This window comes from Phocoena phocoena, chromosome 13 (assembly GCF_963924675.1).
Source record: "Phocoena phocoena chromosome 13, mPhoPho1.1, whole genome shotgun sequence".
NCBI lineage: Eukaryota > Metazoa > Chordata > Mammalia > Artiodactyla > Phocoenidae > Phocoena > Phocoena phocoena.
The window spans coordinates 16542496-16555047 of NC_089231.1; the positions used below are offsets into that span (position 1 = coordinate 16542496).

The 12552-nt window shown below is 49.5% G+C and overlaps 1 protein-coding gene across 3 annotated transcripts in view; it reads right to left on the bottom strand.

The window, feature by feature from the left end:
- Positions 1-612: 612 nt before the first annotated feature.
- NEDD4L (NEDD4 like E3 ubiquitin protein ligase) overlaps positions 613-12552 on the bottom strand; it is a 229020-nt gene continuing 217080 nt past the window's right edge. For all 3 annotated transcript variants that reach the window (XM_065889716.1, XM_065889715.1, XM_065889717.1), the window contains 6 exons: positions 10976-11036; positions 9412-9471; positions 7820-7927; positions 6134-6230; positions 5278-5350; positions 613-715 (listed from right to left, as the gene is read on the bottom strand). In XM_065889716.1, coding sequence (XP_065745788.1) covers positions 613-715; positions 5278-5350; positions 6134-6230; positions 7820-7927; positions 9412-9471; positions 10976-11036 — 502 coding nt within the window. The remainder of the gene's footprint in view (positions 716-5277; positions 5351-6133; positions 6231-7819; positions 7928-9411; positions 9472-10975; positions 11037-12552) is intronic.

Consider the following 12552-nt stretch of genomic DNA (forward strand, 5'->3'; position numbering starts at 1 on the left):
CACGATGCCTAATGTTATGGTTTAAATTCTCTCCAAGTATTTGTCTGTAGAAGGCTTTTGGACAAAAGTCATTCTTCCAATGCTAATCAGGTAGGGCGTGGGGCTGTCCAAGAACTTTAAAAATGTCACTGACATTAAACCTGGCGTGAAATTCAAATACAAAAAAATAATATGCTCACTTTTCCAAGTACATGAGACATCTTTAATTGTAGTGAAATAAAATCTGCAAATCGGTCTAAATCATTTTAAAAAGTAAACATGAGTTGTAATACTATACCTGTAGAGTGATTAATTCCATTCGCTGTCATTATAAAGTATGTAAAATATTTATTAAGGGCTTGGCCTACAGAGGCACAACATAAATAGAATAAGTCCTCCTAAAATGTAATTAGTATACACATCAACCAGTTGGTAATTTGTGGTGGAAAATGCAGGAACGCGACCTGGGACTGGGTTCCCATGTTGGCGCGTGGGCAAGTCGCGGGCGAAGGCTCTGCTCCAGGAGTCCGCGCCGTGCGCTGCTCTCTGCCAGCATCTCTGCAGAGTCTTAGGCGAATGCAAAAGTGCAAGCAGGACTTGCGTGAAGAACAACCCTCCCGAGGCAGGGGGCACTTAATCCACCCCCTCGAATCCTTGGGCATTTTCCACAGCCATGAGAAGCTTCTCTCGTAAATCTTCAAAGGTTTCATATGGAGGTAAGTCAAGGCGATTAAAGCTGCAAAAGTTAACAAGGAAGCGTAGGTAAAAAGCCATCATCACTGCCCTTTAGTTACCGCAGCACTTCCTAGATCTGGCTAAGGGGGCACTTGGTGTTCCAGCAAGAGGATGTCAAAGTCTCAACTCGCAAAAATATTTCTGATTATCGAAAAGTAAATTCCAGCGATGACACTGCCCACACCAAACATGCTACAGTAACCTACGGGGGAAGAGAAAGGAATTTTCTGATCGTCCGTGAACCCTCTCTACTGGGACCAAACGTGGATCCTGGAAAACCCTGCCAGGAAGGGAGACAAGACAGGCAACGTAACTGACATACACACAGAGATGTCAAAACCCTTGAAACACAAGGAACTTCCGCAGCGGGATGAACTGAGGCTGCATCTGTTTTTAACGCTCTCCTTCATTCAACGCTATTTTAGGAAGCCCCAGCGCTTCTCCACGTAGCATATCGCTTTGTTTTTAGCGCAGCCCTGTGAGGCACGTTACGTTTTCTCAGTCCTGCAGATGTGGGTCCCGGAGCCCAGCGGTGGGTCAGTATGCCCCAGGTCTCACCCCTGACAGCACCGCAGATGCGAGACCAGAACCCAGGCTGCCTGCAGCTCTGGGACCCCAACACTGAGCTACCCTCTAACCAAAGTCAGGCAAGTCATCAACACGTGGAGTGAAAAGCCTCACTTATAAGAAGCCCCTACATACCTTGAGGCTTTGGCAGGGGTGTTACAAGTCACCTCGGTGACAGTGAGGTCTCCATACACACATGTGACCTCTGTGAGCAAAGGACTGCACTTGTCCACGGGACTGAGTTCAAAGTCTGTCTCTGCCACCGGCCAGCTGTGTGACCTCAGACAAGTCGCCTCCGTCCCTAAATCTGTCTGCTCTTCTGTGAAATGGGGAGACTGCTGCAGAGTGCTGGGAGGGTCAGATCAGAACATATAAAGGGGGTCTGGCACACAGCAAGCCCCAGAGCCAGCGACCATTGCCATCACTCGCACACCATTCACCGCCGGCCCCCACTGGGCATGAGGAGCTAGAGCCCCAGACACAGAACTGGTGCCCGTGCAGGTGGGCTGCTGGCGGGCACCTGTCATGACGATAGCCACACGCACACACACACACGTACACACGTGCCTTCGTTCATGATGCTTTAGTAAGAGCTAACATTTGTAGAGCATTTGCCCCGTGCTAGAACCATTAAGGACTTTTCATCTATCACCTCAGTGAATCCCAGCAACCAGCCTGTAAGGTAGGTACTGCCTCATCCCTATTTATAGAGAAGGAATTCGAGGCACAGAGAGGTTGGGTAACTTGCCCAAGGTCACACACAGTAAGTGGTAGAGCCAGGATTCAGCCCCAGGCTGGCTCCAAAGCCCAGATCTGCTTCTCCTGCCTCAGTGCTCGCTCCTGGCACTGACACAGGTTTCCAGGCACGAGCAGAACAGCTTCTTATGTTTTAAAAGCTAATGATTATCAGCAGCAACAAGAAACGGACACGTGTCTATGGTGGGCCCTTTAACAACCCCTAAAGTATTTAATAAGACACACTGAGCTCTGAGATTTTTTTTTTTTTAACAGTCAGTCACCAAACATCAAAAGACACAGCAGAGCCGAACACTGTGCCTCTCAAAGCAGAGCCTCAGAAACCCAGGAATCCTGAAGGCGTAAGTCTAAAAAGTTTTCAATTTTGGGTTTTCATCATGATAATGATTTCAAACATCAATTTCACCAGTGACAGAGACAGAATTCCACTTCTGCAGGGTATACTTAAGAGAAGAGGTGGCTGTCGTCTTGATTTTAAGTCGGTGTTTCACAGTCCAGGGCCTGCAATCCCTGTGGGGTTTCAAGGATCTGTGGCCATTTTTTCCCTTTAAAAAAGGTCCATACATTATTCAAGTTTGAGAAATACTGGAGTAATGGAGAGAGAGAGAGAGAGAGAGGCAAACGGGAATGTTAAGAGCTGAGGTTTGGAATTATGTTAGCGCTCTGTGTCTCAGTTTCTTCATCTGTAAGGAGAGGGCAGTAATACGACCCACCTTTTAGAGTCGTCGTGACGATGCTACGGGTTAATATACACGAAGGGCTTAGGACGATGCCTGGAACACAGGAGTGCTTAACAAGTGTTCCCGTTACTTCTGACGTCAGGAGACAGGGCTGGCCTGCCACCAACTAGCTGTGTGACCTCATTAACCTCAGTGGCTTCAGCCTCCTCGTGTGGGCCAAAGGAGATTATTTTTAGGTGGGTCTGTGATTCTTAGTAAAGCGGAATTTTAGATATCCCAGCAGTGACCTTTGACAGAACAGAGGAGTGAAGCCCTTTAATGTTGAGACACTCAGCAGTTACATCTGAGAGTTTCATGAAAGCTCAGAGAGAAGCAGCTCCACCAGCCCTTGCTCTCCTAGTAAATCAGGTTTTAATTTTGAAGCTTAATTGTGTATTTTATATTTTCATAAAACATGGAAGAGATTAAACATACGTGTGGCTAGGTTTTATTTCGCCACACACACGGCTGTCGCTGTGAAGCAGCCAGCAAAGCGCCCGTTTCCTACGTTACAGCGGGAGGCGGGGCTGGATGGAAGGGAAGCCACAGCAGAGAAAACAGAGTAAGTCCCACCCCACCAGCCAGTGTGGCTTCAGTAGAACTAGCGCTCTCCTCTTGGTCGGGGGAGAGTATCATTGAAGGAAAAACTCCTTGAATGCTTTAATCCTGTGACACACAGAGAAGAAGCCAGGCTTTGGTAAGAGCTGGCGGGGTTGCTTTCCCCCTGTGTGTAGACCTCTGGGCTGCTTACGAAGAGCAATGATTCTACACCCTAGCTCTCCTCACCAACCGCCTGGGCAGCTCTGAAAACCCCACAGCCCAGATCACACACCAGGCCAACTAGGTCCAAATCTCTGGAAGTGGGACCTACCCCGGCACCAGTATTTTTTTTTAATGCTTTCTAGGTGGTTCCAACGTGTATCCAAGGTTGAGAACCGCTGAGTTCAGGGTCTTATCTGGGCAGCCCCGTATTTTAGTGGTGGCTCAGCACGTGAACTCCGAAATAGAAGAAGAAGAATCCAACAGCAAGATATCTGTCTATAGGGCCACAGAGGGTCATGGGATGAACACTCAATTACTCGGTTCTCTTTGAAGAGTCTGGAAAGGAAGTGAACCGTATCACAGAGGCAGTAGCTTAACTGAAGTGGTCAGGGGATCGGAATCGTGGCAGACCCGAGTTCAAATCACAGGATCTGGGAGCCTGTGCGCTACGGGATCACGAGGAAGCTTCCCAACAGCCCACAGGAATGCTAACAGTGTACTTCAGGCTGCCAGCAAGGTTGAGGGTCTGACCCATGCAGGACAGCCGCACCCAGTGAGGCAGCTGTGCCTCCAGCTGAGTTCGGGAGCGCTGCCCCCCCCATCCCGCCAGTGCTGGGGCTCGGTTCAGTGCTGGCTGCCTTTCAAATGAAGGCTACTGAGCCCGGAAAGCTACACCTGACTGATTATCGTTTGGAACAAAAGCTCCACGGCCAAAACGTTCTACCCCAAGAATAAAGGCAGAGGATCAAGGGACACTGCCTGCTCTGGCGATCGGCCAGTTGTAGCGAGAACCAGCCCGCTCTCCCAGTGCCAGCGGGCAGGGACCGCATCCGTTCCACTCAGAGTCCTACGAATGGCAGAAATGGGGAAAAACGTGCTTTCCGGCGAGACGAGGGAGTCAAAGAGAAGCAAAAGGCCTTTCACAGCCCATTTTCCACAGACGCACCTTGATGAGGCCTCTCTCCTAGCTGTGCTGAGCGGCCCCGGCAGCCCCAGTTCCCGCGGGAAAGGAGGATGCTGGGTGCTGACCAGCCACAGGGCTCCCCCTCCACCTGCTTCCTAAGAGCAAGAAATCAAATCCTGTGGGGTGACCAACCCCGGGGACACGGGAGCCCGAGTGACAGGAGCTCCAGGAGAGCTCCTGAGGTCATCTCTATGCTGGGTTTCACGAAACTCCTGGGGTTTCCCTCCAGGAAGGCCTCCTTCCAGCCCTGCACCCGGAGGCCTTCGGAGTGCAGCCGCGCCCCGCACGTGCCTCCCCGAGCAGGGGTCCTTGGTCGGACCTCCGACACTCCTCTGGCCACACGCACGCTGCTAAATCTCAGACTTATGGGTTCTGGATGGCCACGGGAGGCCTTTTAAAAACTGTTGTCAAAGGGAATTTCATCCATGGTTCTAAACCATTTAAGGTTGGGGTAAAAACTCAAATCTGTTCAGAGGCTGGGAGCGGTCGTATCCACATAGGGGGAATATATAGTGAACTCTCTGCTTCCCAGAATAATTAGGGAAGGACGGGGTTTGGAGGAGGAACTCCCCTCAGGAAGCAGGAACGGGGATTTAACCCTTCACCTATCAAAAAAACCGGGCCCATTCAAATCCAGCATCCCTGTACGATCTGTATTTTTGCCTGTATCACTGACAGTTCATACGCTAAATGCTGAATGGTCAGGGAAAGTAGCGCTCTATAGCCCAGCATCATCCACAGCTAAGTGTTTTAAAATACTGTCTGTCAACAACTGTGTGGTTTTCCGTCACTCACCATGTGTGAGCTCTGGGCAGTTTTTCAGGACTTCCCCATTGCTCTATTGTAAACAGCTGAGGACCATTGGAACCTAGACGAAAGAAAAAGGAAGAAAAAGAAATGCTAAGAGTGCTCAAGGCAGTAGAACAAGACGAAGGAGGGGCTGAAGGAAAGGGAGGGGTGGGCAGGGCGGGCCTGGGGGTGAGCCTTGGGACACCCTCTGTGGCTGGGACGTCACAGTCAGTACTTAACAACGGGGGGGGGGGGGGAGGGGGGGGGACGCAAAGGGTCTGCACGACCTCAGGACACAGACTCCGTGTCGCCATCAGAATGGAATCGCACCAAGCTGAACAGAGCCGACACAATAACGTAAGGATGTGCAGACAACCACAGCCTTTCAACCCAACCCTGGAAGTTTAAATTTAAAACTACTTCCGGGGGAAAAACTGAACCGTGATGACCTTTATATGTCGAGCAGAGCGTGACTTTCTCATCTATAGTGAGCCCTGAAGAATTCTGCCTCGTGGAGGGGAGGAGTGCTTTCAATGCTCAGTTTACAACCACGTGGATGATTCTGCAAAATCTAGTTGTTTTTTGAATATATACCAGAAAACAAAAGAGAAAGAAAAAAGAGACCAATCTTATGGCTCTCTGTATAAAAACAAAAACAACCCCCTGCTTTTATATACAGGTAACTGCACAGACAGCTGAGGTGATGGCACGCTGCCCCATCTCTTTCCGTGACGTATGTCTGTTGGGTCCAGGCGAAACCCACATGGCTAGAAGCCCAGGAGGCAGAGTCTTCTGGGGTCACAGCTGATGTCTGGGTAGAGACTCACGGTGGGAGGACGAAGTCTAATGGTACCCTGCTCACCGTAAAGTTCGGCAAATCCATTCATAGGGACTCGGGACGTTCCTGTGACAAACTGGAGTAACCGGATACGCTTTTCAGCGTCCATCAGCAGCACAGCCTATGAACGGAGGCAGAAGGTCATTACGCTCATGTAACACGAGGCACGTCTGCTGCCGTGCAGATGGGCAAAACGTCATCTTATTTATAGTGCAGTGGGAGACCTAGACAGTTGACTCTGCAAACTTTTTTTTTTTTTTTATGGACATCACAATACCAGCCTCTGCAACCTCAGACTGAGTGATCACAATGTCTCTTTCTTCTTCTGCCAACTGGTCAAAATAAGTGGTAAAAAAAAAAGCACACTTGGGACTTCCCTGGTGGCGCAGTGGTTAAGAATCTGCCTGCTAATAATGCAGGGGACACGGGTTCAATCCCTGGTCCGGGAAGATCCCACATGCCGCGGAGCAACTAAGCCCATGTGTCACAACTACTGAGCCTGTGCTTTAGAGAGCCTGCGTGCCACAACTGAAGCCCGTGCGCCTAGAGCCCGTGCTCCGCAACGAGAAGCCACTGCAATGAGAGGCCCGTGCACCGCAACGAAGAGGAGCCCCCACTCGCCGCAGCTAGAGAAAAGCCCGCGCATAGCAAGGAAGACCCAACACAGCCAAAAGTCAACTAAAAAAAAAAAGCACACTTGTTGATGGCACCGGGCTCATGTTTCTGTATGGGAGGCCTGACGGTCCCCCTGAGCCAGTTAGAAATACACACGGTTTGAGAGGGGGAACCCAGGTTAGGAGGCAGGATATTTGACTGTAGCTAAATTCTCTAAAGACAACATTTTAGAAAAAGAAAGAAAAACAGAGGCCAGGCTAGGCTTCTGAAATCATCTGTGTATCTTACATATCTGAATTATTCTAAGAATCGAGTTGGCTTCACTGGTAAAGTTACTTGAACTGATATTAAAAAAAAAATATCCAAAATCAAGGCTGAGTGAAACCTGGACTCAGATGTTGGGATCTGAAGATTCTGCTTTACTTCCTTCTCTCTGCTTCTCTGCTGTGCTTGGAATATTATTAATAATAGACATTTGGAAATTAAGACAAGGTCAATGATTTCTTATTTCTGTAAGTAAATAATCAGCGCTTTTTCCCCTGTAATTGTTCTTTCAAAGTCAGTTTACTGCCCTCCTTTGGACCCGCTCGTTACTATTTCACTTCTCTTCTGCAATGAAAAGGATGTAAACACTGGTCTTTAGAGAGTAAATCAGATTTCATTTGCATCTTTGATTGAAAGATGTAAAGATCAAAGTGTTTGTTGGAATTAACAAAAAAAGTTGGGAGAATGGTTTTTGAAACCAACACGGCATCTTGGAAAAGTCAGCCCCAAAGCATGCTTTTGCCCTGAGAAGCCTCCCATTCCTATTCCCACTCTGGAGGACTAGTTCTAATTGTTGAATCCAATTATCTGTCTTTCAGGATCGTCCTACTCAGTGGTTTCCTCAAACAAAAGCACTTTAATAGGCGGTCGAGGAAGACAGTGTAGCCTATTCAAGACAGCCATCCACCACAGTTACAGAAAAGCAGCGGTGAGGGCTGCTTCTGGCTCGGCGGGCCTCTTCTCTCCCCCAGGAGGCCAGGTACCAACACAGCCCCAAATGCAGCAGCAAGACCACGGGAAGACAGCACAGGACCCGGACTCTGGCCTTACCTTCCAGAACCACTGAATCACAGGGTGGTTCGGGCAGTAGCCGTTCTTGTAAATAGAATGTTGTCGCCAGTCGTTCACATCCACGTCGCCAAGGCCGCACATCAGCAACTGGGAGGGAGATGGACCAGATTTACCCAGAGGTAAACAGGGCACACCGTGAAAGCCGAAGAAATACACCGGAGAAAAGGCCTCTTCTCAGTGCCGGCATCACGTCACGTGCAAAGCAAGATAAGCCAGCGACGCATAAAAACAAATGCAGGGGAATACGTCTTCCACATCCTACCTGCCCCTGCAGATCAGAGACTGAGGGGTAACGAGGGAGACCCGACTCTAAAGCTTGTACAGGCCACCACGTTTCATGCTGGAAATTAGAAGTCCCAATCAATCACCTTCCCCGCCCCTCAAATCGCAGCTCGGTGCTCGTGGATTTTCTTACGCTCCATTTACATCTGCTCTTTCGTTACCCTGGCTGTTTCCTCTTCTGAGAGGTTATCTGTCTCAACAGTTGAAAATAACCTCCCCACCCACAGTAGAATTAGTGCTTTATGACAGCAAGAACTCATCTTCCCGGACCGATCCACCAGGTGAGGGCAATCACCTCACCTGCCTGGTGGCCCACGGCTGCAGACCTGTCCTGGCGCTATAATCGCAGCTCTGACTCACCAGTCTTGGGTCCACTTTTCTTATCACCTAACCCTCCTAACGAAGGAATGGTACTCCCGCAGAGGTGCCAGCGTACAGTGGAAAAAGAACGAATCCAGAGGCCTGAAAACCGGGTTCATGGGCCTGACTGTGACGAGACCCTGTGAGGTCATTAACCTCTCCCTGCCTCAGTCGCCCCACCTGCCAAACAAAGGGCTTCCTCTACGTGATGTCTGTGACATCGTCTATCTGGATGTTTCCATTTTAAGGTAAAAGAACAAAAGCCAGTCTACGGGAGACACGTCACTGGACAAATGGCCGGAGTCCTGTCAACAGCCTCTCAGCAGACAAAGCCTTCCTCCTCCTGTTTCTCTCAACATAAGGCGGAGAGACTCCTTTGCTTTTCAGGTTCCAAGTTCTCATCCACACCGACACAAAGAAGCTGGCACCAGCTACCATGAAACCACCTCCTGCCACTACCTTCTTGCCTCTGCCGGGCTTTCACTCCGCAGCACGGAGTTCAGGGTCTTCCACTTCGATTTCACGGAGCCCCCTGCTCTACAGCCCCTCGGGGTCGCCCACCCCCTGGCCGAGTCCCCACTCGGCTGCCACGGTGGGTGCGTGGAGGACCGGGGTCCTCAGCCAGCCCCACCCTGGGAGCAGGGTGCTGCCACCCCAGCTCCAGGCTGTGAACCCAGCTCAGCGAGCCTCCCCCTGTCTGCTGCGTCCCTGATCTGCCCTCTCCCGGGCAAGGAAGCTACAGGTGACTATTTCTGCTATCCCCTGGTCCCTGATCGGCAAACAAGCAAGCCCCTAAGAGACCCGCAGGAGAATTCACCTAAGCTTACTCGCTAGGACATTATGGATCAGAGAATACTAAAATACCAAGTTGGGAAGTAATGAGATACTTTAAAAAAATCTCCTTTACAGAAAATGTTTACAGTACAAACCTCCAGTTCATTTTCATCAAAAATTTTAATCAAATCAATAGGAAGCAGTTCCGTGAATCCCTGAAAGAAAAAAAGAAAAGCACGCTCAACACCTTTTTCCTCGAAAGAGACAAATTTTACAGGATAAACAAGCTTATTTTGGTTAGCCAGGAAAAATACACCGTTCACTGACGATTTATATGACAGTATTCAGTAATTTTAGTTCAGATAAAAACAGCAGAGTCACAAAATGAAAGTTTAAAAAGCAGTAGACTCCAGAAGATCCAGGTACTTGAGTAATTTTTGAAATGTTATAAAAATATGGGTTGCTGCAGGCAGGCGGATTCCAAAAGCCACTTATGACACGTTGCTGTGAGTCAGGGTGTTCTCAAAGGCACAGGCCACAGACGCGCAAGCGGACCATTTAAAAATAAGGCAAAGATGAAATACGAGAGGAGGCGGTGTGATGGGTGGAAAGGAGCCAGGGAGCACAGACAGCCTGCCCCGGTCCCCAGGCTAGGCACCACTGACTAGTCAGTGACCTAGGACGGACGCTCCGTGTCGCTGGGCCTCGCGTGTGGCCAGTTTCTGAAAGTGTGATCACCTGGGACAGGGCCGGGTAGGTTTCTCGTGTAAATACAGCATGAACCCTGCTGTTCTCCGGCGCCTCTAACTCACACGTTTCACCCTAAGTCCTGGAGTTTTTCTGAGTGTTCTGCCTGGGCTGGCGCTATATTCACCACGAGCAGGTAACTGAACTGGGGTGAACTTTAGAGAGCATCGCCCAGCGAGAGCCCTGCATCGATCGGTTCTTGTAATGTGCAGCTGGGACTTGTTCGCTTTAAGTAACTAATATCCATTATCAGGATTTAAAAAGGAATTGCGCTTTGGGTCAAAGGGAGCCGGTTTTTAAAACGAGGAAGCCCCTATTCTCTGCGAGGGGCCTCCCTCCTCAGGGGCCTGGGAGTATCACTGACATTAAATACTTGGGTCTGAGTAGTAACCACTTCACACTTTAATAAGGTGAGGAATTATTCAGATAGCCACGAGGAAAGGGCAGGGGATTTAAAAAAAAAGAAAAAAGAAAAAGAAGTTCAACCAATGAGGCGGAAGGCATTATCACGGAGGCATGGCGTGACTGGAAACTGTCCCGAGTCCTCGCATTTCTTAGAACCCGTCACTGCAGCAAAAGGCAGAGATGCTCCCAGCCTTCCCCGGGGACCACCAAAAGCTGCAGGATGATGGTTCTAGCCTCTGTGGGGGAACCTGCCCTTCTGGGTCAAGTCTGTAAAGATTTCTCTTTCAAAACAGTTAAGGCAAATTAAAACAGAAGAGCAGCAAAGCCGGAAAACACTGACCAAAAAAAAACAGACGAAAAGGTGGCAGCGCAGTGGCTCAACGCTCCTGCCCTGGAGACTGGAGATGCTGTCGGCAGCGCAGGCCTGACGTCCCTGCCCTGGGTCCCACACCCACGCCTGTCTCTGGGGGTGTGATCGCGTCTAATACCCTCCTTGCCCCCCAAGGAGGAGACCCGTCCTCTTTCAACCTAAAGGCACAGGCAAGACTCCCGGAGAACACGACTTACCTCCAAGAAGGCGTTCATTTGCTTTTGGACCCTGTTCACGAATCTCCACTGGATGACTAGGCTGTGGGAGGAAAACGGACAGCCCTTAACCATGTTGCTCATCACTGGTGTGCAGTTCTTTCCCCCCAGCCGCGACTGCTTCTCGTTAAGCGGGGCGGGGAGAAAAGCCCCACGGCGGCCAAGGAGAAGGAGGGTATATGCTGTGGTACACGCTGCTCGTTCATGGACTCTTTCGAGAATAATGAGCACATGTGGAACCTAAAATCTCACTGAGGATTTCAGAAGAAAGACTGATTTCTTTATTCCCCCCAGATCGAGGCTTCGTTTTTCAAAGCTGCTTTATAAACGTGACTGTTTGGAGAAAAAGGGAAAATGGGGTTTGAACACATATGTATATGGGCATAATGCGTGCGCGCACACACACACATATGTACACACCCACATTCATGTACAAACATGTACATATTTTTAAGGGGAATACCCACTACAACGTATTTTATCATATGATAATTCATTCTAGTATTCAACGTACTGATTTTCAAGGATGACGTATAATTTATCAGTACGTTACCACGAATACTCTTATACCAACACTTGGAGGATTAACGGTAAAATCTCTGAGTCACAGACAGCCACTGAAACCACATTCCCCGTGACAACATTTAGTGTACAGCAGAATTTACTGCCAGGCGAATCCACTCTGGATTCCACCTAAGGCGTCCTGTCACGAAATAGCACAAGGACCCCGTCGTGGAGGGCTCTCACACTCGAGGTGGCACCATGGCAACGGCCCTCGAGGACCAGCCTGCTGCCCACTCACTGCTCAGGGTATCAGGTTTTACTGGTTGTGCTTCACTCAGCAGCCCGACAGCCTACTTGCACCAGAGGATACGGGTGGCAGGGAGCAGCCGGGGATTTCTGTCCCCTTTTTGCAGTGAAGCTAGTGGAGGCGCCCCGCGATTTGAAACCTAAAAGAATTAACTGCAAAGAACGACGTACAACGTGTATCACAAGGTGCAAATACTCAGTCTTTCAAACCCAGTCACCCTGGGGTGTTGTTAAAAATCTATTCGAAGTCTACACTTTCTGAATGAAGACAACGGTGCCCGTCAGGACGTCGTCTGCTTGCTGAGACTGTCCAAGCTCAGCACAAGCGCCAATTGAGGTGAACAGGCAAGAAATGTAGTATCTTACTTCTAGTTTTTGATTAAGTGTAGCAAGCTTTCAACCTGCAAGTGGAGAGGTCCACGCTTTGTCAGGGTCTCTAAGTAGAGACGCCTGATTAGAGAGGAGAGTAGGTTTTTTGTTTGTTTTTTTTTGGCAGATGCTAAGGAAGGATGCTAAGATCCTCAGCCAATTCTCTGAATTCAAGTCCTGTGATCAACTATGATGAGAGAGGACGGAACCCGGCTTGTTGAAATGGAATTCTGAATGCAAACAAGGAGCCCAGGCCATGGCTGTAACCCACTAGATGAGCAGAAACTAGGATCCGGGAGCCAACCACCGTTAACGCTGACCTCGATCCTGTTTGAGGGCTAGCAAGGGCAACCTGGCAATCCTTGGAAGATACCAGAACG